At 48.5% G+C, this 27,808-nt stretch overlaps 1 protein-coding gene across 1 annotated transcript in view; it reads left to right on the top strand.

The window, feature by feature from the left end:
* Positions 1-16,954: 16,954 nt before the first annotated feature.
* Positions 16,955-27,808, top strand: part of GRIK4 (glutamate ionotropic receptor kainate type subunit 4) — a 332,638-nt gene continuing 321,784 nt past the window's right edge. The window contains exon 1 of the mRNA XM_028834083.2: positions 16,955-17,219. Coding sequence (XP_028689916.1) covers positions 17,138-17,219 — 82 coding nt within the window. The 5' untranslated portion in view covers positions 16,955-17,137. The remainder of the gene's footprint in view (positions 17,220-27,808) is intronic.

The raw sequence follows: 27,808 nt of genomic DNA on the forward strand, positions 1-27,808 counted from the left end.
GAATGTGTTCTAGGTCCAGGGCAGAGCTCAAGCACAGGCCCCGAGATAGGAATGTGCAGAGTGTACCTGAGGCACCGTGGGACCCAGCGTTACCTGTGGACTCTGCCCGTCAGGGTATCTGTCAGAGCACAATGCCTGGAGCTTAGTAGGCCCACCACTGATACTGGGGGTTAGCCTGCAGCCTGCTGGACCTGCAGCTGAATAGCTTATGACTTGTCTGAACAGTGCCACTTATTAAATCTAGCCTGGTCCTGTGGGAGGAGCTGGCAGGACTGAGTCTGATAATACTGTTTGCTACTTGGCTCATCGCTCATTAACTTTGTGATCCTTGGCAAATTACTTAACCGCTCTGAGTTTCCGGCTCTTCTTCTTTGAAGGAGAGCTCTGACCCGTGCCTCTTAGGGTTGTTGTGGGATTTGATGAAGTGACCATGTGGAAGCAGCTAACTCAATGCATGTTGCAGCCGGGGTGCCTAATAATGTTAGTTCCAGTGAATCCCTTCCCCTGGTCTTTGGGCAAGGTATTTATTTTCTCTGAGCCTCAGTTTCCTCTTATAGAAAATAGAGTATAAGAGTCCCTGAGCTGCCTACTGCGTACACTTTAGTAATTATCAAGTCTAACAATACAGATAATAGTACTTTATATATAGATGACAAGTTTTCAGGGGAGAGGGTCTGTGTGTGTGTGTGTGAGAGAGAGAGAGCGAGAGAGAAAGTGTGTGTGTGATTGTGTGTATGTGTGTACAGTTCTGTGACACAGGGTTTTTTAAAATTATTTCATAAATGTTTCAAGGACAAGGATACTGAGGATACTGTGTTTTTTACAAGATCTTTTGCCTCGCATACATTAAGTGCTCAGTAAATCCTTGTTGAATGAATGAAAGAGCAGTGAGGAAAATGCTCTTTGCTAGATTAAATTTGGGGATCAGAAACAGTAGAGCTGTTTGCTTCTAGGCAGTGGGAATGTGGTACCATTGTGAGTTATATTTATTGATAACTATGTGCCAGCCACTGTATTAACTATTTGCATAAATAGTCAATAAATATAATTCACTATAATAACAGTCAACTGTTTCTCATTTGAAACTGCAAATAGCCCCGTGAGGTAGGTACTGTTATTATTCCTGTTTTACAGACAAGGCAGCTGAGGCTCAGAGGTTAATGTCTTGGTCACAGTTAGTAAGTGAGGAAGCTGGGATTGGAACCCAGCCTTCCAGAAGGAATACCTATACCAGTTGCTCCAGAGGCTGCCTGGGATATCGCTGCCTCTTTCCGTGGCCTGATGTCTCAGGAGGAGCAGGAAGGATGTTCTTGCAGCCAGGCCAGGAGGAAAGTCCAAGGCTGTGAAGTCACCGCTCAGGTCATCAGTGAACGTTCCAGTAGAAGGGGAGAAGGCAAAGGGGTTGCCCTTCCTTGCCTGCAATAGACAGTGAGGATGATCAAAGACAAGGATTGTTCTCTGCCTTGTACTTGAATTTGTCCTTTTCCTTTTGGTCTTAGAGCATGTTAAGAACTTGGTGGAGATGGCTGGGCACATTGGCTCACGCCTGTAATCCCAGCACTTTGGGAGGGCGAGGCGGGTGGAGCACGAGGTCAGGAGACCGAGACCATCCTGGCTAGCACGGTGAAACCCTGTCTCTACTAAAAATACAGAAAATTAGCCGGGCGTGGTGGCAGGCACCTGTAGTCCTAGCTAGTTGGGAGGCCGAGGCAGGAGAGTGGCGTGAACCCAGGAGGCGGAGCTTGCAGTGAGCCAAGATCACACCACTGCACTCCAGCCTGGGCAACAGAACGAGACTCCATCTCAAAAAAAAAAAAAAAAAAGAACTTGGTGGAGATATGAGAGCTTTGGTCCTTATGCTTCCTTCTTAGGTGCCTAAAACCTGAGGATGCATGTATGTATGGGTCTACATATATGTACATGCATCAATGATGTACATGTGTATGTACGTATGTATGTATGGTATGCCTTGTATGTGTGGATGTGTGAATGTGTGATATGTATATGCATATATGATGTATAGTGTGTGCATGTGTATGTATGGTGTGTGTGTGTCTGTGTGTGTCTGTCCTTCAATACCAGTGTGAGGATCTGTTTCTCTGCAAAGCGCCTTCTGACCGTGCCTTGGCAGTGCTGAGAGCTCTCAGCCTGGGCCCTGTTCCTTGACTGTGTGACCGCGGTTCCCAGTCTGTGCTGGGTGACTAATGTCTGTGCCTGCCTCCCCTAACACAGTCAGCCCCTGGAAAGAATGTCTTGTGTCATATTAGTTTTCGTTTCATATGCCACAGCATGTGGAATGCATGTTGAGTGTGTAGATGAACAAATGAATGAACACTTGGATGGCCTCCATGCCACCACTGCCTACACTGACCTTGGTGAGCCTGTTGTCTACTCCTGATCACTCATGTCGGGGGCTTAATATCAAGGAGGCTGCCTTCCTGTGGTTGGACCACCCGGATGGGACTTCAATGCCAGAAATCCTTTGCATTCATGCGGACACGGGGAGCACCTGTGTCCCTGTGCATGGTTGGCGTAGGTGATCTCCCCTTGCTCTCAGATCTGTTGAGGAGCTGGGCTGGGCAGCCATCTGTGGTCTGGAAGCACCTTTCTTCTGTGGTTCCTGAGAGTTCCCTATCTGGCTCCGCCTTCACGTTCCCTTGCCTGCTGGCTTCTCCTTGGGTCGGCTGGAAAACGAAAGCATTGGGAAGTTGCTTTTCCCTGTGGTTAATGTGTTCCATGCCCGCTGTGTCCCCCTGCGATCAAGTTCCGGGCAATTACCCTCCCGCCGGGTTTTGTTGCTGAGCACAGCAGGTGGGCCTTGTTTGTAATTCACTTGCACCATTAACGCTGGGTTAGCACCATAAGGGCGACTGATCCATTCCGTGTCCCCAGCCCCAGATGCCATTCCATAGCAGGGATGTTAGTTGGCTTTGGGGGTCCAACTGATTCTCCAGATTAAGGCATTTGAGAGGCTTAATCCATTGGCTGTCACAGAGCACTCACAATCATCCACGCTAATGGAAAATCTATACCCAAGTACCAGTCTCCCCAAATCATGGTGATTTGGCTTTGGACAATAATAGCAATAATCACAATAACAGCTGTTAAGCATTGAGCACTTGCTATTTGCAGACATACTGCTAAGATCGCAGCTAATCTTTGACAGCAACCTTAGGAATGTCTAGCATTTTCTCCACTTTATGAATGGGGAAACTGAGGTTTCTAGAGGTTAATAACTTGTCCCAAGTCACATGACTGGTAGGTAAACAGCACCCAGGCCCTGGGAGCTCTGTTTAAAACAGACGCAGAGCTTGTGCTGATAACCACTGCCTTGTACTGCCTCCTTCTGGGAGTTTTGTGAAGTTTTGTGAATGGAGGGAGTGGGGGGACATCTCCTTCTTGCCATCCTAATTATTTTTTTTTGCTAGCATTGATATTAAGATGAGTCACTGAGTAGGGGGAAGATGAGTAGGATTAAAACATCCTCTGTAGGTTCACTTTTATTAATTAATCAATCATACACTCATTGAGCTCCAACTAGGTGGAAAACATTGTCCCAGGTGCTTTGAAGAAAACAAAGATAAATCATTCATCTGTTCAATAAATCTGAGAGATAGGGAGTCAGACATATCCTAGAACATAGGATGGGGGGTGAATTGGTGGGGCGCGTTGGAAGAAGAATGCTAGGAACTGACCAACCACAGGGATCTGATTAGGAAAAAACCTTCCTTAATTCTCACTGCGTGTTATCAAACCATTTTTCACGTGTAACATCCCTGATCATTGAACAGCCCAGTGAAGTAGGCAGGGCAGATAGTATGTCTCCTATTTTATGGGAAAGTAAGGCACAGAGAGATTCAAGGATCTGACCACAGTTACCCAGGGAACAAGTGGCAAAACCGGGTTTGAACACAGGCCTTCTGACTCCAAGTCCAGACCCTTTACTACAAAGACACTCCCATTAGAGTCTAACATTTGGGGATGGGTGGATCCAGACTTGTCAGTGTGTCTGATGTCCCACATCCTACGGAGACTGGCTCTGGACCTGCCAGGGCTCTGCTTGCCTTGGAGAACCACCATACGCTCCTACCCAATGTGCAGCTGCTTGGACATTTTCTTTTCCAGTTTGTGGGAAAATGTTTGTGCTCTGCTGTTCAAGTGGAATCAGCCCAGTTCGCTTCAGGGTCAGTTTTCCCCACATTCACATCCCCCCACATGTTGCTAGGTGTCTGTCAACTTCTCCAGGCCATCGGGCACACCTTGGTCTCATGGATTTTTTGAGAGCACAGCTCTGGTCCTGGCACTCTCTTGCCCAGAAACTTTTAATGGCTATTTGTTGCCTGGAGGATAAATCCCAAACTCCTTAACCATGGCATTTGAGGCCTTCCAGAATCTGACTGCAATATTTACCCATCTCTGGGCCCCTCAGACACAATGGGCTCCTGCCAGATTTGGTTTTGTCACCATCCTTTGGACAGCCCTTGCTTTCTTTCCCCAGCACTTACCTGGAAGGTCTCCCCTCACCCAGCACATGCCTCGGGGCTCAGCCTGTGGCTCACATCTTCCAAGATTCTTGCTGCAACTGCCGGGGTCCAGGGATATTTTTCTGCCTGCCTTCCAACGCTGTTCCTTGTTTTGTGACAGAGGCCACCCTGACTTGTGAAAGCGGCTTCACTGTGGCCGGGCATCCTGAGTTCTCGCAACCTGTTTTACTCTTCACACCAGGACATCATACTTCTCCAGGGAGCTTCTTGAGGGAAGGCACCACCCCGAGGGTCCCCGTGGCTGCCAGTGCCCAGCGTGGAGCTGGGTGGGCCCCGAGCATGTGGGTACGCTGGCGCAGTGCCATAGACCTGTGAGATCTGCTCGTGTGGCAGCCCCTTGTTGGAGGAGGTGTAGTACCCGCAGCCTTTCTCTCCCTTCTGGCCGCCAGAGCTGTGTTCTTGGGTGTATGTGCCCCCTCACTGAAGTCCCATCCCTGTTGAGAGCAAGGATGACCCATTTGCTTAGCTAGGGAGGTTGAGGATTTCCTCAAGGCTGCCCTGTGACTATAGAAGGCAGGGGGCCAAGTCTTCAGCCTCTGGACTTCTAACCCAGGGCCCGGAGATGAGCCTGGCTTTGCCTGTGGTTTCTGTGGCATCTCTAGGCCACTGGCAGAGGGAAGCTGATGGGCCCTAGACGGGTTCTCTTCTGTAACCTGTGTCAAATACAGATGCCCAGGGCAGCCTCTGGATGGGGTGTCCCCTGCATGCCTGGCCCCCTTAGGAGACTGAACTTAGTAATTCCCCAGAGTTCCTCCTTCCCCGAGGGAGGGCCTGAGATCCAGCCAAGAACCAGAGCCAGGGGTCTTTGAGGTGAGAATCATGGCTATAGGTAGACTCGGGTGAATACTAGCTGTGGAAGAGGTGATCCTGGTTGGAGAAGTGCAGGTCTTGGGGTGAATTCCCAGGGTTAGCGCTGAGCTCCAGCTTTGCTCTGGGCAGCCAGAGCATAGGCTGTGGAGGAATGTTCCAGAGAGGCCACCAGAGACCTAGGCAGGCCCAGCATTCACTAACACTTGAACCTGGGCATAGGTGTATTAGCCTCACTCTGCAGAGGAGGGGATCCGGGCTCAGGGGGGTTAAGGAACAGGCCCAGGTCTTGGAGCTAGGTATTGAGAGAGTCAGGATTCTTTATTGTGTTTTTAATTATTAACCAGACTTTTTAAGTGAAAAAAAAAAACCAAGTCTAACCTCTCAGTTAAAAATGCAAACAATAGAGAACACTTGAGAATGAAAAGCAAGTCTCCCTCCTACTCTGACTGGAGTCCTATATCCCCTCTCTGGGGGCAGCCAGCCAGCAGCCAGTTTCTTCTCCCTTGGCCCCCGAGGGAGCCTGGTGCCAGGGCCTTGCCCCCAGCGGATGGGAGTCAGTGCTAACTGGGCTGATGGAAGGGGAGGGGTGGCTGGGCCCTGCATGTGCCCTTAGGCAATTCTGAGAGACTCTTCTGAGTTTGGATGACTCTAGTAGCATAGGTCTCTCTCTGAACCTTCAGCAGGACGCCGCTCACATTGCTGTGGACCTATCTAGCTCTGCTGCCCTCTGCCCCACACCCCTGGGAGGGCTGAGGTGGGCTGGTTCTGGGTTTCTCCAAGGAATGCACGCATCCAGGGATAGCTCCTTTCTCACCTGCTCTGGCTAAGACTGAAGGAAAAAAATAGGGCCTACTTTCTGACGTTGGTGGATAAGACAGCAAAAAGTGCTGATGTGCACCAGAAGTGACCGTGGACAGGACAGATGTAATGGGGTCTCCACTTGGGCATGCTGAGGCCAGGACAAGGGACCGGAGCTCTGTGTCTGTGCCCAGCAGCTCTCAGCCTCAGGACTTCCTCTTTGTCACGAACAGCAGTTCTAGTGCTTTCCTCGGGCTTTGACCTGGGTACCATCACCTGGGAGTCCAGCATAGCCCTCGCTGGCTTCAGATGGTGGCATTCTGCCTGCATGGCTCATTATACAGCTGCCACCCATCCCACCCTCTTCTCCAGCCTGAGAAGCCCAGCTCTTCTCAGTCCTCCTTAGGGAGGGTTGCAGCACACACACCCTCACTCCAATGCACAGACAGTCATCTGCAGAACTGCTCATCTCCTCCCAAACACCCAGAGAGATGCCTTGCAGAGGAGAGAGGGTTATATTTATCTGGAGGTGATTAAAATGCTGTCCTTAAAAATTCTTCCCTCCAAGTTGGTCTTCTCTCCTGCTCACCTGATTCCTCCGTGGGCACCCCTTCTGCAAGGTCTCTCTGCTCTAAGTGTGCTACAGACGGCTTCCGAACTGAGCTGTTTTGTTTCAAAGCCTTGGCTCATGTGGTCTTTGCCAGGAGTGCATGTCCCCCAGGGCCCAGCCTGGTGGCCTCAGATAAATGCCAGGGATATTTGTCACCATTCAGAGCCAGTCCTGCCCATCCCATCCAGCCTGTGGGCCTCACCTTCCACCTCCCATGGCTGGCAATGAGCTCCTTGTCCTCTCACCTCTGCCCACCTGCCTTTCAGTGTACAGGAGGTGGGAGCTGTGGGCCCCTTGCCTTTTCTGTGAAGGATGCTGAGTCCAGTTCAAGGTTCATGGAGCAAATCGGCCCTCAATGCAGAGCCTTATCCTAGACCAAGGGGTGCAGAGGGAGAGGGGACAGGCTTTTGTCCTTATGGATGCCACAGCTAACGAGGGAGACTGGAAATCCACACAGCAGGTATGCAGAAAAGGAGCTCTAGCTTTGTGGGTTCAGCAGACTCCCTGCGATTTCTGAAACCCACTGTGCCATGTCCCGTCCTAGGCCTCTGCCCTCCTCACGTGTCGTTTTCTCCATCTTGGCCTCGTCCCTGCTGTTCGCATCCTCCCTCCCAGGACCTGGCTAACTCAAGTCAAACATTTCACCCTCAGGGAAGTCCTCCCTCCCTGCTGCACTGAACCCTCCTGTTCATTTCCTTCACAGTCTGTAATTATGGCATCAAGATACCTGACTATCTGATGAGTGTTTCTTAATATCCCAGACTGTAAGCTCTAGGAAGGCAGAGAATGTATGTATCCCAGGACCTGAAAAATTACCTGCCACGCAGTAGACACTCAGTAGTATTCACTGAATAAAGTATAAATGTATAGTGCCATTAAGTGTGTTTATGTGCTTTGACCAGTCTTGGGTATGGGAACAACATAGATCCTTTGGCCGCAAAAGCACTTTACTCATTTGCAAAGTGATTCTACATCCATGATCTCATTGAATCCTATTAGCAACCCTGTAAGGAAGATGGTACAAATGTCATTTCCCACCTTACAGCAGAGGAAATGGAAGCCCCAAGAGGTTATGTGATGGGTCCAAGGTCACACAGCTCTCTACTTGCAATCTGCTGATTTTTCTCCTCTGCCAGATGGACTGACTTCTTCAGGGAAAGCTTTAGGGATGGGGTGGATCTGGACCTACACTTTGCAGGTCAGAGGGCTGTGGATTAATTCCAGCAAGCAGGCATGGGAGGCCATCTTATTGGGGAAAGATGAGGATGCCATCAGAGTGTCTGTGTACAAGGCCTGGAAGGAAGCACTGAATGGGGTGGAGAGATGAAAGGCAGTTCCCATTTACTGACTGCATTATACCTGAGGTCTCTTGAAGCAACCTTTCCAGGGAGCCATTGTCTGCAGTTTTACAGTTGTGGAAATAAAGTTCTCAGAGGTTAAGCTGCCAGCTCCAGGATACATAGTGACAACTGGCATTGGAAGCCAGGGATATCTTATCATGTCTCTGGGGAGGGGCCATTGTTTAGAGGTGCATTAGGGGTCTGAAATCTGTGTGAAATGTAGAGAGGAAACAAGACTTGTAATTACTCATTCCTCTTGCTCCTTGGTGCCTGAGCATTTGGCATGACTGTCTCTAGTCCTGTGGCCTGGTTCCTACCACGTACCCACAGTTGTAGTGCCCAGGGAACGTCCTCCCCACAAGTCGGACCTGGGCTGGGTGGTCAGTGCCGCCGCTGCTCTTCAGTTTATTTAGATGAGTCAGACCAGGTCCAGCTCCCAGCGTGAATGCTCATTCCCCTGGCTAACCTGCCGTGTCCTAACTCATCACAGACTCCTGGGAGCATCTCCTTATGGGAATTCCTAAAGGCCGAGGACACCTGGGCTGATCTTTTGGCTAAAGGGTACTCCCAGATGCATTCTTCTGTTGCCAGCCCCCTTATTCAGCAAGATGTGCAGGTGATCTGCTTGCATTTAACTTGATTTGTTCTCCAGCATCATTATGATCGTCACAATCACATTCCTACATTTCCTCAAGTGCCAACTGCGTACTGGGTTCTGGGACATGCAGAGAAGGTGGGTGTAGTGAGTGATGGGTGAGAACAAGTTCCTGGAGCCAACGCCCAGTTCCTCCATTTCCCTGCTGAGTGACCTTGGCAAGTTACACAACCTCAGTTCCAGGTCTGCAGGTGGGGAGTACGGCAGTTAGGATGACAGTATGTGCTTCGTAGGCTTCTCCTGAGGAGTAAATGAGTCTGAAGTAGTACTTTGCATATAGTAAATATTCAATAAAGATTATATTATCATAGAGTTCAGTTCTTACAACTGCAGAATTCCCAGAGCTTCTAAGAATCTTAGAGATCATCTAGTCTAATTCCCTCATTTTACAGAATGAGAGACTGCAGCTCAGAGAGTTGACTCCCAGAGCTGGTGAGCACCCAGGTTCATGATTCCTGGAACAGTCTTGCATCCTGGCATCTCCCTGTTTGTTGTCAGGGAGAGAGGATACCTAGAAAGTGCTGCCCAACTGCAGTTAGGCCACAAGGGTTGATTCTCAAGGAGGCCACAGAGGCTGAAGCAGACTCACTCCCCTGTCATGGCCAACCCCTACCCATTCACACTCCATCCAGGCTGCTGGCTACTGCTTGGAGTTTCTCCTAGCCAGGGGAGAGTCAGGACAGCAGAGAAGCTCACATCCATTTTTTGAGGAGCCTGGAGCACCAGGAAGAGTAATCAAGATCTTGTTGCCCACAGTGGGGAAAACACTTGTCATTAATCTGGCTGCCCCTCTGATTCCCTCTACCCTCCCTTCCACCCCACACCGACTGGTGGCTGTCAGCCTCCTCTCTGACCCACCTCGGAAAATCACAATTAATGATGTAGTAGCCCTGTGAGGATAAGAGACACGAGCAGAGGGACTGCTGACAAGTCAGGAGAGGAGAAGCTATTTGCACAACTGGGCCAATGGAGTCCAGACAGCATGTGCACAGCCAGAATACCGTGAGCTGTCTGCAGGTGGTGCCTGTCTGTGCTTATGAACTGGCTGCTGCTCATGAAACAGCAAACATTTATTAAACTTCTAGTCAGTATAGACATAATAGCAGGTGTGGCAGGTGATACATGCCCCAAAGAGATGTTCCCCTGCTTTAAAAAATGCAAAGTGAAATAGCCATTCATTCATTCATTCATCCATCCATCCATCCATTCATTCATTCATTCATTCATTCATTCATGCATTTGACAGTATGTGTAGGCTGCTACTTGCCAGGCGCTGTCCAAGGTGCTGAAAGAGAATAAGCGTGTTAAAGCCCCTGCCTTATGGGGCTTGTATTCAAAATACAAGCATGGAACCAGGGGGCTAGTCTCTTTCCATTGAGAGAGATGTTAGAGGATCTTCTAGCTTGAGGAAATGGATCCAGTCTCGCAATTGTAAAAAACTGGAAATGAGCTTCCCCTTCTGGGAAAAGTGGAGACACCTGATTTTTGGTGTTAAGGTAAGGACACATCGCAGGCAGGTAAATGGTTAAGCAGAGGTGAGAACTTGGGAGCCTCAGCTCTGAGTGCGGTGCTCACAGTGCATCTTTGAGGCCCTTGGGGGACAGCATGTGATTAAATGATGCCCCATGAGCGGCGGACAGCGAAGGCTGGAGGGTCAAAGGAGGAGAGCCTTCGTGGGTAGAGAAATAGTACCTAGATTGTAAATTCCTCATCTTCAATGGCACCAAATACTACTCACATGTAAATGCTTTGCAGTTGACAGAGTGTTTCCACATACATTCTCTGATTGGACTCTTTTATTATTCCAACAGATACTTTCTGAGTGCCTACTATGTGCCAGCCTGTGCTAGGCACTGAGGACACAGGTGGAAAAGCCCGAATTGCTCCCTGCTCTCCTGGCGCTTATCACCCCGGAGGTAGGCACTGCCATTCCCATGTTACTGGCGGAGGAAAAGGCAGGCTTTGAGGGGGGCAACTGCTCATGAGCATTCATTGTAAGGCCCAGAGCCAGACCGAGCCCAGCTTCTGTCCAGTCTGGGCCTTCCCTCTGCACTCAGGATCAGCAAGGCTCTTGTCGGGTGTTGAGAGCAGGAGTCTCAAATAGATGGGAATTTCTGTTTTTGAACTCTCTGTCTTCCAGACTACCTAAAATATGGGATTGAGGCCCAACTCTGTCTAGGTGGGGACTGTCAGAGGCCCTCTGAGGTTGGAAGCTGTACTGACATACCTGCTTTCAACCTAAATTCTGCCAACACTGCTGAATTCAACTGTAGTCAAAGCAGGGGCCTAGGATTTGTGATTGCATATGATTAGACACATACTTCAATTTGAACCCAGCATTGCTGTTTTTGTTGCATGAGCTTGGATAAGTTACTGAGCCTTTCTGAACCTCAGCTTCCTCATTTGTGAAATGGAGATGCAATGCCATCTTACAGGGTGAGTACATGGTTGCGAAGAGTTAGTATTTATTATTATTATTATTATTATTGTTATTATTTGAGACAGATCTTGCTCTGTCACCCAGGCTGGAGTGCAGTGGCACGATCTCTGCCCACTGCAACCTCTGCCTCCCGATTCAAGCAATTCTCCTGCCTCAGCCTCCCGAGTAGCTGGGATTACAGGCACCTGCCACCACACCTGGCTAATTTTTGTATTTTTAGTAGAGACAGGGTTTCACCATGTTGGCCAGGCTGGTCTCAAACTCCTGACCTCACGTGATCCACCCGCCTTGGCCTCCCAAGGTGCTGGGATTACAGGTGTGAGCCACCACGCCTGGCTAGTATTTATTATTGAGTGCTTACTCCGAGCAGCAGTGCACAGCATCTTATTATGCAATCCTTATAGCAATTCCACGAGGGAACTATTATCATCCCCCTATTACAAATGAAGACGTCAAGGTTTAGAGATGTTAGCTGACTTGCCCAAGGTGTGCAGCTAGTACATGGCAGTGTAGGACTCAACCCTGTCTTCTTACCTGTGGCAGCCAGACCAAGCCCCAGGCACAGAATCAGAGGGCAGTACACATTTGCTTCTCTCCCCTTCTCAGCATATATTATCGTGATTCCTCTTTGCCTGCATCTGTGGCATTATGTCTGCTTAGCTTGTTTGTTTTAATTATGGTGCATATACAAAATGCACACACCAAACTGGGAATTTATTTCATATTGACCCCATCTGTTCATTTCATTCAGCCAATATTATTGGAGCACCTACTATGTGTCAGATAGGGTGCTGGGTACTTGGTGCTGTCCAGACAGCATCGTCGTCATAGGTAGGATGTATGTCCCAGTGAGGCGTGTTAGGGTATGGTGGCAGCAGATGGGGAGGGGATCACAGAAGCCTCAAGGGGAGGCAGTGAGCTGAACCTGGAAAACACAGCTTGCAGTCCATCAGGGGATGGGACTGCATTCCAAGCAGAAGCACCTGCAGCGGGCAGAGGGCACAGTGAAAGCACACAACTTTTGTTGGGGAGTGGGCCTTTGCCTCTGCTGGGGCATCAGGTGCCGTAGGGTACAGGGTAGGGACAGGTGAGCAGGGCCAGATCATGGGAGGGTTTATCTATTAGAGTGAGGGGATTGCCCTGATCTGCTGTGCAATGGAGAGCTCCCCAAGACTTTAGTGCAGGAGTGTGTCATTATCAAGTTTGTATTTCTGTAACAAGCCCCTGGCTGCTATATGGAGAACCAAATGGAGAGAGAAAGACTAGAGGATGGGGGCCCGAATGACGATGCTATTGCAGAGATGCAGGTTGTTGCTGACAAATGTCTGTACTTGGACAGCCGGTGGTGACGGAGAGAAAAGTGTGGTATTTAGGAGGCAGCGCTGTCAGGATCTGGGGACTTATTAAATGTGGGGGTGTGGGGACAGAGAAATCTAGGCTCTCAGCCTTCTGGTTTGGGTGACTGGTGGATTGTGGTGCCACCTACTAAGAAGAAGTAGGAGGAGGAGCAGGTGGCGGGCGTGGTGGAGACTACGCCTTCTCTTTAGGACAAGGTGTTTGTGACGTGTTGTGGGATCCCCAGGTGGAGATGTTATGAGGCAGGTGTGCAGTCATAGTGTTCTGGGCTTGAGCTGTCGATGTCAGTGCCACAGCATGCAGGCAGGTGGAGGAGAATACACCATGGGCAGGGGAGAAACCCCCCATGGAGGGTAGTGGTCGTGGAAAGAGCGTCTTGGTGCTCTAACTTCAGGATAATTTCTTTTTTTGCCCCTGAATTATTAAAATATTTTCAGTTAATGAGGGATGCACTGTTAGTTCCTAAGACTAGATTTATCTGAATGTTAAGCTGAAAATAAGACCGCAAATGTCTTTGTGTTTTTTTGATGAAGAATCTAAAAGCTTCATCTTTCTGCTCTGTAGCAGTTAAGATAGAAAAGCTAGTGGAGTGAGAGACCTGTCTAGCCTTGGCTCTGCCTCCAGACAGTTGTGTGACCCTCAGCTAGACACGTATCTTTTCTTGGGCACAGCTTCCTCATCTGTAATAGAGCTTGTTCCGTGGATTAACTATGATAAAAACTGTGCAAAGAATTTTGCAAGCCACTGAGCCTTACAGACATGCAACATGGTGGCTCTTTTCATTCTTGTAAGGTTTAAGAGGAAATTATTTCTCATCACTGTGTCTAGGGGGTCACAGAGCTGAGGCCCAAGAGCAGCCCAGGACCTGAGCCACTGTCATGCTTAAATGTAGTCTCGGCTGGGCATGGTGACTCACTCCTGTAATCCCAGCACTTTGGGAGGCTGAGGCGGGTGGATCACCTGAGATCAGGACTTCAAGACCAGCCTGGTCATCATGGTGAAGTCCCATCTCCACTAAAAAATTAGCCAGGCGTGGTGGTGGGCACCTGTAATCCCAGCTATGTGGGAGGCTGAGGCAGGAGAATTGTTGGAACCTGAGAGGTGGAGGTTGCAGTGAGCCAAGATCGTGCCACTGTACTCCAGCCTGAGTGACAGAGCAAGACTCCATCTCAAAAAAAAAAAAAAAAAAGTAGTTTCCAGGATCCACCAGTGTTTGGGGCCGTGAGCAGCTACACTCAGTTCCTCAGGCCTACACGAACTGAACTGAGTGTAGTTCTGTCATCAGATACAATTTACACAGGGTAATCTGACACCTGTTTAGCAGTCTGCATAATAATTATGGTGCAGCATGCTGATCAGGCATAAATGGAAGGCATTTGAGGTAAGTGATTGTATTTAGTAGTACTTTTATATAGCCTAATGAGATTATTACAGTTTTTTTCTCCTTGTTCATTCATTTATCCACTCAACAAATATTTATTAAGGCTGTATAATATACCAGGCACTGTTCTAGGCCCTGGGGATATAGTCCAAACAAGATTCCTGTCCTTGCCCCACCTCTATTGAGCTAAAATTCTAGTAAGGAGACATAAAATCATTGAATAATCAACTTTATCCATAATGAGTAAGAATGTCTAGCTTCTCCTGAGACTGTGTTTGCTTTAATCTATCCCTGCACCAACACCCATGAATTAAAGAACAAAGATTCTGGGCCTGATTTGCCAACAGCGGAGTTGCCTTCACCCCCATCCTTTACTCTTTATCTTCCTCTGTCTACCCCTAGCAGGCGATTGCTTGAGGTCTTCCTTCCATTCATTGAACAAATATGTGCTATGCACCTATTATGTATAAATAGACTCTGGGGATGCAACAGGAACTTGGACACAGTCCTTTCCCTTAAGGAGCACGTACTGATCCCAGGCGTAGACGCATAAAGACAACAACAGCGGCAGGAAAAGTGCTGCTCTCGGAGCCATGCCAGGATGCTGATGGCTCACAGAGAGGCCCCATTCTGGCCATAGCAGGGGCGAGCAGAGGGGTATTCTTTGGGCAGAAGGGATGCTCTATGCACAGGAAGTGACAAGGCTCTGAGTGTAGATGAAATGTTGAGTATGCTGGGGGAGGCAGGGTGTCTCTGAACAAAATTTTTTTCTGAGGCATAACACACATAAGGAAAAGTGCACACATCATAAGTTTATAGCTCAGTGAGCTTTCATAAAGGGAACACAGCTCTGTAACCAACACTCAGCGTGAAAACCAGAGAACATCACCAGCACCGGTGAGTCCCCTCATGTCCCCTGCCAGTCACCACCCTAACCTGAAACTGGACTTCCAACAGCACAGAGTGGTTTGATCTATTTTTACACTTTATATAGACAGAATTATTCTGTCTTTAGAATGTGTAATCTTTTGTACCAGTCTTTTTTTGGCTAAATCTTATATTTATGACATTCATCCATGCTGTTGCATGTAGTTGTTGATTATTCATTTTCATTTCTGTATAACATTCCACTGTGTGCATATATAATATATTTCTCCATCATGCTGCTGGACATTTGGATAGTTTGCAGTTTGGGAAAACTGGAAACCACCAGAGTGCTGCTATGTATGCATGTCTTTGGTGATCATATACCTGCATTTCTGCTTGATACATACCTAGGAATGGAGTTAGTGGGTCATTAGGCTAGATGTAAAGCTCTAGTAGACCAGTTTTCCAAAGTACGTATTTCAATTTACGCTCCTACTAACACTGCATAAGAGTTCCAGTTTTTCCACATCCTTTCTAACACTTGCTGTTGTCTTTTTTTTTAAAATCATTATGGTAGGTGTACAGTGGTTATATTATTGTGGTTTAAAATTTCATTTTCTTGATACTTAATGAGGCTGAGCACCTTTTCAAATGTTTGTAAGCCATTCGGATATCTTCTTTAGTAAAGTGTCTGTTCAAACCTTTGCCCATTTTCCTATTGGATTGTCTGTCTAGGGGATGGAGGATAAAACTTTTTTTTTTTTTTTTTGAGATGAAGTCTTGCTCTGTCGCCCAGGCTGCAGTGCAGTGGCACGATCTTGGCCCACTGCAAGCTCCACCTCCCCGGTTCATGCCATTCTCCTGCCTCAGCCTCCCGAGTAGCTGGGACTACAGGTGCCCGCCACCACGCCCAGCTAATTTTTTGTATTTTTGGTAGAGATGGGGTTTCACTGTGTTAGCCAAGATGGTCTCCATCTCCTGACTTCGTGATCCGCCCACCTTGGCCTCCCAAAGTGCTAGGATTACAGGCGTGAGCCACCGCACCAGGTCGAAACATGTTAATGCTACTCTCCCAACCCAGGCACCTGGGATTAGCATATCCAGGTGCTCATCAACCGCACCCTCACCCCAGTGAAGCAAGCAGAGCTGGTCATCGGCAGACTCTGGGTCTAAGTGGGGGCCAAGGCATGGGCTGCCTTGGGGAGAGGCAGCCCCTGCAAGGTTCTGGATTTGACATCAGAGGCCCACCCACCTCAGGAAGGAGGAGAGGGATTGGTAGAGGATGGGGGTGGGGCTGGTTTTCAGGGGTAGTAGAACAGATGTGGAAAGCAGCTGATAACCTGGGAGGTGTGTGTCTGCCCTCCATATTTGCTGGGAACAGACCTCTCCCATCTGGGCCAGGGAGGACCCGACATTTGTGTAGCACCTCATTTAGGCCAGACCCTGAGCACGGTGGCTTCTCCGATGTTACCTTGATTCTTCTTTAGTTCAACTCCACCAGGAGGGGTTGTTATACCACTTTTACATGTGAGGACACTGAGCTGAGACACAAAGGGGCCCTCATGAAGGCCACACAATTGGCAATTAGAGGAGCTGGTCTTGAACCCAGTTCCTTCTCACACCTCTCGTCAGTGTGCAGTGCCTGTGCTGCATTTGGGGCAATGGAGTAATCCTCCCATCTCTCCCATCCCTTCCTCTTCTGCTCACCCATGGCTCCAATTCCTGAAGAGCAGATGAGGTTTTTGTTTGTTTGTTTGAGATAAAGGCTCGCTCTGTCAGCCAGGCTGGAGTGCAATGGCGAGTAGCGCGACCTCAGCTCACTGCAACCTCTGCCTCCTGTGTTCGAGTCTGTGCCTCAGCATCCCGAGTAGCTGGGATTACAGGCGTGCGCCACCCTGCCCACCTAATTTTTGTGTTTTTAGTAGAGACAGGGTTTGCCATGTTGGCCAGGGTGGTCTCGAACTCCTGGCCTCAAGCGATCCACCCGCCTTGGCCTCCCAAAGTGTTGAGATTACAGGCGTGAGCCACTGTGCCTTGCTGAGAGCAGATGAGGTTCTTCATTTCTAATGGCATGCCATGAATCATCCAACCACAGTTACAGCAACCTGCCCCATGTCGGCTGAAGTTAGAACCTGAGCCTTCTTTGAGCCCAGGGTGTAGGGAGGAAAGACAAAGGGGCCTCTCCGGCTCCGTGACTTTCCCTGGTAGCTGGGGGTCACTGGGATGGTGGGGCAGCTGCCTAGCTGGAGCCTGGGACTCACGTGCCCCCCACCCCCTCTCTCGCAGAGTTATGTCATGCCCAGGCCAGCAGGGGGCTCCATGAGGATTCATAGAAGATGCCCCGCGTCTCGGCGCCTTTGGTGCTGCTTCCTGCGTGGCTCGTGATGGTCGCCTGCAGCCCACACTCCTTGAGGATCGGTAAGTGTGGTCTGGCTCGGGGCAGTGCCCCCATCCACTATCCAGGTGTCCACAAGGGACATGAGAGTGCTGCACAGGACCTGGGGAAGCCGCCCAGCCTGTGCACTGTGCCCTCCCTGAGTGTGGCTGGGGAGAAGATGCAGGTGGTGGGGGTGGAGGCAGCTGACAGGTGACCACTCAGATCTGGTCAACCTCCCGACCCCCCGGCCACTGGAATAAAGATGCTGATAACTTCCTGGTGCAGTCAATGTAGGTTCAGCCTAGCCGGTTAAGAGGCAGCTGTTGGGGAAAAAGGAGGGTGAGGATGGCCATGGGGATTCCAAATCTAGGGCTGGAGATGGGAGAAGAGGTCCCTTCTTTCCTGTGGTCAGTCCAAGAAGGCTTCCTGGAGAGCATGCTATGTCCACAACTTGGAAGAAGCCAGGAGTCTGCTGGGGTGGCCTGGCTGCTTGGAAGGGCCCTTGACATTGGATCTGCTTGTCGTGGCCTGGCTCTGAGAGGGAGGGCAGGGTCATGTGAGTCTCTCCCTTGCCTTGTTGCTGCGGGACGCCCACTCTAGGTGTGGGCAGGCGGGCTTCCATCGAGCCCACAGCACCCCATCCCTGGAGGGGCGGGCCTGGGAAGTTGGGTGCCTCCTCCCTGCCAGGACTGAACAAGCCTTGTCAACTGCAGGTTGAGGCTCTCCAGGTCCTAGGTCCTGGAGACACAGCCAGCCACAGGGACAAGGACACAGTTCAGTCTGGCAGGCACAGCATGGTCATCTGATGGCTCAGCAACAGAGAACCCATGGAATTAGGACAGATGTGGGGTGTTGGGGATCGGGGGTGTCTATGTGTTCATGGAGGGATGGGGGTTAGTGTGGACAGGTGGGTGGAGCACAGCAGTGACAAACCCAGAAAAGTAGGTTGATGGCCACAAGATGACCCATCCAACAGCAGAGCCCCAGGGGTAGGGTTAAGTGACAGCCCTAGAGGAACTCAAATACCAGGCAGGTTACTCCAAGGGATAACCACATGAGGCCCCTCTTCCCACACTGCAGATGGGGGTAGGGGTGGGGTTGGGAGTAAAGGCAGGAATCTAGATCTTAAGTTGGAGCCTGAAAGCGTTAGAGGCTGACTTAGAGCAAAGATGGCATGATGCTGAATCTCAGGGAGTTGACTTAAAGCTCCCAAATTCCTCCAGCTGCATTCAGGTCGGTGTGCTGGTGGTGGTCAGGAGGCCATGGTGTGGGCAGAGGTGGGCGAGCCACCGAGACCTGGCTAGGCCAGGTGTCACAGGCCAGAAGCCCAGCCTGCAGCTCTGTAAGCTGCTCCGTTTTACCTTGCGGGCACAGTTTTTCATGCAAATGCAGAGGAGCTGATTGGAATCAGAAACGTGGACAGGTGACTCAGTTCTCCCCCTCACCCTGCCCTCGACACACTGCTCTGCATGCTTAAAAAAAAGAAATTAAAAAGCAAAATTTTCCCTCCCAGTTCTCCATTCATTTTTACAGAAACTTCAAAACCTAATTCAATTCTGCTTAGCAGCAATGCAAAACGGTTCATATCCTTAAGATTTTTAATTTATAAGATGCCTATAGTTATTCAGCGTTTACTGTGAGGTTTTCTCCCCCTCTAAATGAGTGAATAAAGTAGCAACCCATCAATTTCCATTTGTCGCTAATCGGAAGCGGAAAGGAATTGAGGCAGAATCGGCAGTGCCTCATGGCCTCGCTTCTCCTGACACTTGTGCTCCGAGAGGGAAGCAGAAAGCAGAGCTGACAGGTCCCTCTCTTGGCTGCCACAACAGAGGGCTTCAAAGGGACCCCTCGTGCTCCCAAACCCATACTCTGAACAATGCTTGTTCAGTTCTTTCAAGACTGCTGGCCCTCGGTTTTGGTTCATGCTAGGCCACTTCCAGCCACTTTCCAGCCACGGGCCCTGCTGGCTAGCAAGGTCAAACCGGGCCTAGTCTCCTGCAGAGGCCAGGAAGCAGAGTTAAGACAACAGAAAGAGAAGAAAAGAAAAACGCAAACAGCAGTGCCAGGACCTGTTCTTCCTGTCTCCTTGGTTAGCCTGAGTGCCAGGAGCTTTTCAAAAGTCTCCCAATCCTTATGGATGGAAAGTTGCTAATTACGTGGACTCCAGAGGGGATGTGGAGTAGGGCAGGGATGAGAAGAGAAGTGGGTCAAGAAAACACAAGTAGCTGTGCTGAGCAGCAGGTAGCCTTGCACGCAGATGGGCCGGGCTTGCGTTAACTGTGCTGGGGTTTCTGGGGTCCTTGAGAGGCTTATGGGAAGGGAAGGGGCTGCTGCGCCTCTCGCCTTCCCGGGGGTCACTTTTCCTTGCATTTGGGTTTTTCTGGGATTTTCCCCAACCCCAGCCTCAGAATGCGTGGCTCTCTGAATGGGGCTGCATGAAGAGACCAAGAATCTGAGAGATAAATCGCCCTGTTTGCTCCATCCTTAGCCCCACTTGTCTGCTGGTGACAATACGGATGTTTGGAAAGAGGCGGCCGAACCCATTACCCTGCCTTGTGACGGCTGTTTTTCATTCAAGTGAGGCACAGGGCAGGAGATACAGCCAAATTGTCTATTACAGTGTTTGGTGTTTACCCCTCGAATGAGGTTTTGGGTAAAAGAAAGGGATTTTATTTATGGCTGTGAGGCTGGCTGCATAAATTCCCCAAACTCTCACACATATGTCAACCCCTTCCGTCATCGATCTTCTGAAAATGTTTTCTGATTTTGCTTCTGTCCCTCTGGGTCCTCTGAGTGATGACTGTGGAGCTACAAGTTAATAAATGCCCTGAGAAGACCCCACCCCATCTTTGCACCCCCTTCGTCACTTAAAGAGACCAGAAAGCATTGTCATTCTTAAATTCAGAAGGGACTATAAGGATTCATTATCTAACCTGCTCATCTTGCAAATGAGGAAACAGGGCTGCAGCGGGCGGTGGTTTGGCCAAGGTCGCCTGGCAAGTAGGGGCCTGGGTGGTGGCAGCTGGCAGTGGTGCTGGCATCCTTGACTCCTCTTCCAGTGCTTTCTTCTCCATGCACCCATGGCCTCCCTTAGCTTCTGAGAAGCAGAATCACCTTCAACAGTATGTGAAGGTTATATTCTCCTACAGTTTTCTCCATTCCTGTTTAGAAAACTTTTCAGACATTAGCAAATGTGTTACCTTTGCCCCTAACACCTTGGGACTCATTAAGTATTTGTTAACTGAATGAATGCTAGGCTCCAAGCCTATCTCTTGTTACTCCTTCCTTGGCTCTGTTGTTACTCCTTCCTTGGCTCTGTATTTTAGCTACACTAAACCACTCCCTGTGAGCCAAATATGCCAGGAAGATTTACTCTCAGCTTTACCTATTCCCTAGCTATCCCTATAGTGCTCTTCCTCCCATTCCATCTTCTCTGTCTGGAAAACAAATCCAACTCCTCCTTCTACTCCTCTTCTTTTTCTTTGTCTTCCTCCTCCATCACCATCAGCTTAAATGGCTCTTCCTCTGCAAAGTCCTTTCCCGTTATCATCCTGTCCATAAGAGGGAGAATTCATCTTTTTCCTACCATTCCCCATTCCCCCAGCATATAACATCTGTTCCAGCACTTGCCATGTTATATTCTAAAGATTATAGCACTTTCCCACTAGACTCTGAACTCCATGGGAGAGTGACCCCCTAACACAAGGGCCCAACACATGATACAGAGAAGTATATGGCTCCAGCTCAATGAATGTGATGGATATATGAATCCATGGTCCTTGCAAGACTGGGTTTTCCAATAACATGTTTGGTACCATTGTTTTAAATGGCACTGTCTTACCTATGCATAAAGAGGTAAACTTATTGGAGAAAGTAGAAGAGAAAGGAGAAAGAGGAAAAGGAGAAAATGTTCATCTACCTGTCTTACTTAAAAAAGAATAGGAATGGGCTGAAGATCCTGGTTGGGTTCTAATGAAAGCTTTGGCAGTAATAATAAACTCAATGGTACAATTATTCATCCATTAATTAACTCAACAAATATTTATTGAATGCTATGTGCCAAGCACTGAGGATGCAGTGCTACACGATAATAGCCAAAATAATAACTCCCATTCTTTGCCTGGCACTGGGCTAAGTATTCCCCATATCTCAGCCTGTCTCATTGGAACAAACAATCCCCTGTTATAGATGAAGAAACAGAGACTCAAAGAATTTAAATAACAAATCTAAGGTCACACAGCTACTGAAATTTGAACCTGTCTCCAACGCTGTCTCTTCCTGCTCTTCTAGAGCTGATGAACCCCTGGAAGCATTTGGGATATCTCATTATCGCAGCCATCACATTAAATATATTGTGTTCTGCTGGTAAGGAGCTGAAAGATGGAATCATCATTGCTAATATACTTTCTTGCTCTTTTTTGACACTTTTTACCTCCAAAGCATTTCTTAAAGGGCACAAAGTCTAGTTGAGAGATGAGGAAACTGAGGCATGGGGATTTCAGGGCTCATTCCAGGTGGCAAGGGAAGTTCTGCTCAGCATGGATGTATTAGACACATCAGCAGGTAATTGTAGCAATTGAATCTCTCTTGTTTAAGGTTTTCCTGTGTGGTAAAGCAGCAAGAACTTGGATTTATTTGACACTCTGTCTTACGAGGACCCCCCAGGCACTTTACAACTGTAATTTTTTTACTTAGTTGGTTTCCCCCAATGAGCTTCAATTCTGTACAGAGAATGTTCAACATAGAACATTGAAATGTTATAAAGATAAAGATAATAGGAGAATTGGTGGAGACAAGGGGAAAGGATAAAAAACACCAGTTTCTCATCTTGTTATGCTGTGTATTAAATATATCTGATTCACCGAGATTCAAATATACCAGCTGAATTCTTTGCCTTGTTTGTAGAGGATTCACCATGGGTTTGTTTGAGTAGTGGGCTCCTCTGATAATGTTAGCACATGATTTGATTTACGAAATTTTGATCAGCATGCAACTTTTCATCTCGTTTCCAAATTGAGTCACCCATATAGACAATCAATTGGTCTTTCACATTAGTGACAAATAGAAATTGATGACTTTCTCCTTCATCTGTCACCTAGAGGGGGAATATAGAAGGATTTCTAGGACATAAGTCTCTCCCCTGGTAAGCACCTTAGGGAGGCTGTGTCTTTCTTATTCATGTCTGTATTCCCAGAGTCTAGCACAGTGCTTGGCCCACAGTAGTGGGCTTAGTAAATGTTTGCTAAATGAATTCACTGTGGCAAGTTTTGAAGTTTGAGCTGACCTGTCAGTTTGTAAACTTCTGTTCCCCCAGGAATTGGTCAAGGTTTAAAAATGCCAACCAATGTTATTGTCAGCCCATAAAATATATAATTAGGAGAGTAAATATTTTACCAAAAGAAAAAAAAGTCCGCGTGTGTGTCTGCATACACTTGTGCTTATGTAAGGCTATCTCTCCTCTCCTCCTTGCTCCTCCCCTGCCACCAACACGTATTGGGGTGGCTGAGGGAGGTGTGGCTGTAGTGAGAGAGATATCCAGGCTGGCATGCTGTTGTGTCATCCATCTTCCCTTGGTCCTCAGGAGCACCACACAGGGTGCTTTTGGGATGTTTGTTCTCTCTTTTGCCCTTTCCAAAACCCATTGTGCACTGTAACTTCATCCATAATCTCTTCTGCTGAGAAGTTAGAGATGAATTAGGCCTAGATATTCCATTTTACAGATAAGAAATCCCCGGGTCCCAAAAGGTGAAATGAATTGGTGAATGCCCTTTTGGCGGTGCCAGGACTCTGACTCCCAACCACCTGGGTGACATTCGTGCCATGGTTTGTGGTGAATAACGTGTTCTTACACACGTTAATTCAGTTTCCCCAGTGATCTGCAAGGCAGGTCGAAGTGCCCATCTTGTGGAGAGGAGCCTGAGGTGCCCAGGGTTGTGACTTCCCCAAGCTTGCACAGGTCAGGAAGAGGGGTCACATCAAAGGAGATGGACTCAGAAGCATCTGAGGACAGCATTGGGGCAGGGTCCTGAATAGCCTGCTGGCAGTGTGTTCTCGATGTATGAGATCCGAATGCCACCAGGGGCCAGTGTGCCGATGCCTGGGGGCTCACAAAACGAGGCTGAGCTAAAGAGAAAAAGCACATAGGTAATGGCAGCAAGCGTTAGTGAGTCTTGCTTCTCTATTTTGTTTTCTTAAGCATATTGGGATTGATCACTGGCAGAAGTGTCAGACATGAAGGGATGAGGCTATTGTTCCATATCTGAAGTCTTAGGTAACGGAGCTGATTTCCATATCATTTTGGTATGTGGCTGCCTGTGTTCATTTCTGCTAGAATGGCCTGAGTATCTCCAGGTTTTCAACGAATATTATGGGCTGATGGTATCTATTCGGTTGGATCGAGCAGCATGGCCAGTGGACCTGACTGGCAGTATTGGATTCAACAGGGATGAACATCGTATTGAAAGAGTGATGGTGATATTTCATCAGAATTTCAAAAGCCTGTCTCCAACTCTGTGAAGTCATTTACAAAAAGTCTTGGGATGTGGAGTGAGTCACTAGCAAGCTCTATTTTGGTGGGGGGGGGGTGTTGGGAGTGGAAATTATGGAAAGAGGTTTTGATTCCATGTAAAAAAGTGTTTTCCAGGCAGATGGAATGGGCTTTTCTGGATACCAAGGTCCCCATACCCGGAGGTGGCCACAGATAGGTTGGACAGGGATTTCAGCCTCAAATGTGGTATTGGACCTGTTACCTCTAAGACCCCCTTCAGTCTGGGATCTGGTGATACAGTCTTTTCACCTTTGGTCTCTTCTCATCCTTTCATGGGGAGGCATTTCATTTTCATTGTGTCCTCATTAATAACCATTAACAAGAACTTAGAATTGAGGCAACCATCTGCCTAATTTAAGCCATGACCCCATTTGGCTCCAATCCTTTGGATAAGCCAGGTAGGACCTAAGAACCCTGCTAATTCTTTCGTTCTGTTGATGTAGACCTGGGCTGTCTGGGTGCTTCCTTCCTCCCTGTGGCCACTGATGGTGGAGCTGAAGAAGCACAGGCAATGTGGAAGCTGCTGCTAGACCTCAGCCGAGTGCCTGCGTGGGTGGGACGCGTGCGTGTGCATTGCCAGAGCCAGCACATCCCACTCACAGCCTCGCGGCTCGTCAGCAGGCAAGACAGTGGTCACACTTAGCTCTCATTAGTCTGGATAAACAGGCACACGTTCCCTGTCGGCTTTACGGGGGCTGGGGTTCGGCTGCGGGGGTAGTGTGGGCAGCAGGGTGCTGCAGACAGCTGTCAGGCTGCCCAGCAGCCCCTCCATGTCCCATTGGTGTGTGTTTCCTCCCATTGAGCTGAGATATGGTGCCTGGGCAGCTTGTGGTGGACCCAGCCAGCGAGGCCCATTAAACCCACACTGATGAGGGGTGTTGTGGAGAGGACACTGACCAGTCAGGTTCAAATGCACACGCAATGGCAAACACAGTCCTCTAGCGGGCAGACAGTGCCACTTTGCTGGACGCGAGAGGCACTGTGACTCAGTCAAATGCTCAACCCTGACTGGGGGTCTCTGGAATTGAGACTCTATCTGTCTGAGTATGACCCCTTTAGAAAAAGTTCATCATGTCTGTAGTCCCAGCTACTTGGGAGGCTGAGATGGAAGGATCACTTGAGTCCAGGTGTTTGAGGCTGCAGTGAGCTATGGTAGCACCACTGCCCTCCATCCTGGGTGACAGAGTGAGACCCTGTCTCAAAGATAGATAGATAGATAGATAGATAGATAGATAGATAGATAGATAGAAGACAGATAGATACATAGGTAGATAAGTACATACATAGGTAGGTAGATAAAGAGGTAGGTAGGTAGATAAGCAGACAGGTAGACAGAGAAAGAGGTAGGCAGACAGAGGTAGGCAGATGAAAGAAAAAAAAGGAAGAAAGAAGAAAGGAAGAAAAAGGAAGAAAGGAAGGAATAAAGAAAGAAAGAGGAAGAAAAGAAAGAGAAAGAAAGAAAGAGGAAGAAAAGAAAGAGAAAGAAAGGAAGAAAAAGAAAAGAAAACAAAAAGGAAAGAAAATAATTGAAAAGAAAGAGGCTTACCTCTCTGAAATCCTACCCCAGGGCAGATGTCAGCCCCAGCCCTTTATACTCCTGTCACTCCCTGTGTTTCAGGTGGTGAATCAGCCTGAACGGGCTTGACTAGTCATCTAGGGTAGTCCACAAGAGGGTCCCCCATGTCTCCCTCTCCTCTCAGTCTCTTCCACCTGGACTCACCCAGGTTCCTTTAGTGGCTTTTCATATGATTGAGGAATGGAGTCAGATGTGTTGTGGGGAAACGCTGGAGCTGGTTCCCGGGAGGCTCTGGCACAGTGCACACATTAACACCAGGAGCGTGGGCTCTGGAACCAGACCGCTTGGATATGAATCTGAGCTCCACCCTTCACTAGTTGTATGACCTTGGGCAAGAACATAATTTCTCAGTGCCTCCATTTCTTCATCTATAACATGGGCTAATAGTAGTCCCTGTTTTATGCTTTTATAAGAATTCAGTAAGTTCCTGCATAGAAGCACTTAGGATGGTGTCAGGCATACAGTAAGTGCTATGAAAGTGACATCTATAATTGATGATAGACTACTGGGCCAGCCTGTTTCCGTCTCTAGCCTTTGCCTGCCTGGATCACCCTTCCCCATGCCTCCACCAAATCTTGTCTTTTCTCTTTTTTTAAACCCTGCTTTAAATTCACCTTGTTCTAGGAGATAAGAATCCCCACCTTGTCTAGGGAACTTTCCCTTCCAAAGCGTGGGTGTGTGTGTGTTCACACACTCATGTGTGGGTTGCACTCTTTCTGGGCACTTACCCCCCGTTTCTGTACAGGCATTTTTTGAAACGTTATTTGAATTTCATCTACCCTGGGAGGCTAAGAGCATCCTGAGGAGAGAGCTGTCTTTCCTACCCTCTTAGTACGGTGGACTCCACACAGGAGCAGTTGTCCCAGGTATTGACTAATGGAGCTGAATGATTCCCCCTTCTTAAAAACCTTCCTTAGCTGCTGTCCCTCTACAGTGGGCTCTTGATTTTTCTTCTTCCTTTTACAGCAAAGCTCTGTAAAATAATTGCCTATTCAAGCTGTCTCCATTTCCTGTCCTCTCTTTCCCTATCAATAGGACCGTCTCCAACCAGACTTTCAGTTCTGGGCATTGATACCCAGATTGCTAAATCCAGTGATCCATCCCCAGGCCCCATCTTACTGGACTTAGCAGCAGCATTTGACGTAGTATTTTCCTCCTTCTTCCTTGAAACACTTTTTCGCTTGGCTTCTAGACCATGCCCCATCTTGTTCTTGCCCTGTTTCTGGCCCTTCCTTCTCAGTTTCCTTTGCTTGTTCTTCCTCATCTCTTGATCTCTGAAGATGGATATGCCTCAGGGCCCAGTCCTTAAACCTCTTCTCTGTGCATGCCCTCTGCCTGATGATCTCATGCAGTCTTAGGGCTTTAAAGGCATTGTTATGCTTGTGACTCTCTAATCTCATCCCCAGCTCTGACCCCTCTCCAAAACTCCAGATTCATCCCCACTGGGATGTCTAACAGAAACTCAGATTTGGCATGTCCAAAATCAAGTTCTTGATTTTCCCCTCCATGCCTGTTTCTCCTACTGTCTACCCATTTCATAAATGGTAATGCCATTCTACCTCTGTGGACATAGACTCCAAACCTTAGAGTCATCCTTGGTCTCATCTTTCTCTGATACCCACAGCCTCTCTATCAACAGTCCTGTTGGCTCTGCCTTCCAAGTATATCCAGTACAACCCAACGGCGTCTCACCACCTCAGCAGGCGCTTCCCTTTTCCAAGCCAGTATTATTTCTCCCTGGATTACTGCAAACCTTTCCTGTTAGTTTCCCTGCCTCTTTCTTGCCTTCTCACTTTTCACTGTCAAAATGGCAGCAAAAATGACTCTTTTAAGATGTAAGTTGGATTGTGCCAGTCCACTGCTCCAGTCCTCCGCTGACTTCCCATGTCAGAATAAAAGATGAAGGCCTCACAGTGGCCCACGGGGCCGTCCATGAACTGCCCTTTATTCTGGTGAATTTTATTGTCATTTCCTACCACCCCGCCTCTCACTCATGCCACACACCACCCCCAGCTCCACCAGCTTCTTTGCTTTTCTTCAAATGCACCAAGTGTGCTCCTGCCCCAGGGCCCTTGCACCTGTTGTGCTCTCTGCCTGGAACACTTTTCCCTTGGATATCTGTGTGGTTCACTTTCTCATGCCATGCAGGCAGGTCATGCCCTAACCATCCTGTAGCCCCTGCTCTGCCCCTGACACTTTCTGTCCTTCTTCTCTGCTTTCTTTTTCTTTTTCTTTTTTTTAATTTTATTATACTTTAAGTTCTGGGATACATGTGCAGAACGTGCAGGTTTGTTACATAGGTATACATGTGCTATGGTGGTTTGCTGCACCCATCAGCCTGTCATCTATATTAGGTATTTCTCCTAATGCTATCCCTCCCCTTGTCCCCCACCCCCCAACAGGCCCCAGTTTCTGATGTTCCCCTTCCTGTGCCTATATGTTCTCATTGTTCAACTCCCACTTATGAGTGAGAACATGCGGTGTTTGGTTTTCTGTTCTTGTGTTAG

This window comes from Macaca mulatta, chromosome 14 (genome assembly GCF_049350105.2).
Source record: "Macaca mulatta isolate MMU2019108-1 chromosome 14, T2T-MMU8v2.0, whole genome shotgun sequence".
Lineage (NCBI taxonomy): Eukaryota > Metazoa > Chordata > Mammalia > Primates > Cercopithecidae > Macaca > Macaca mulatta.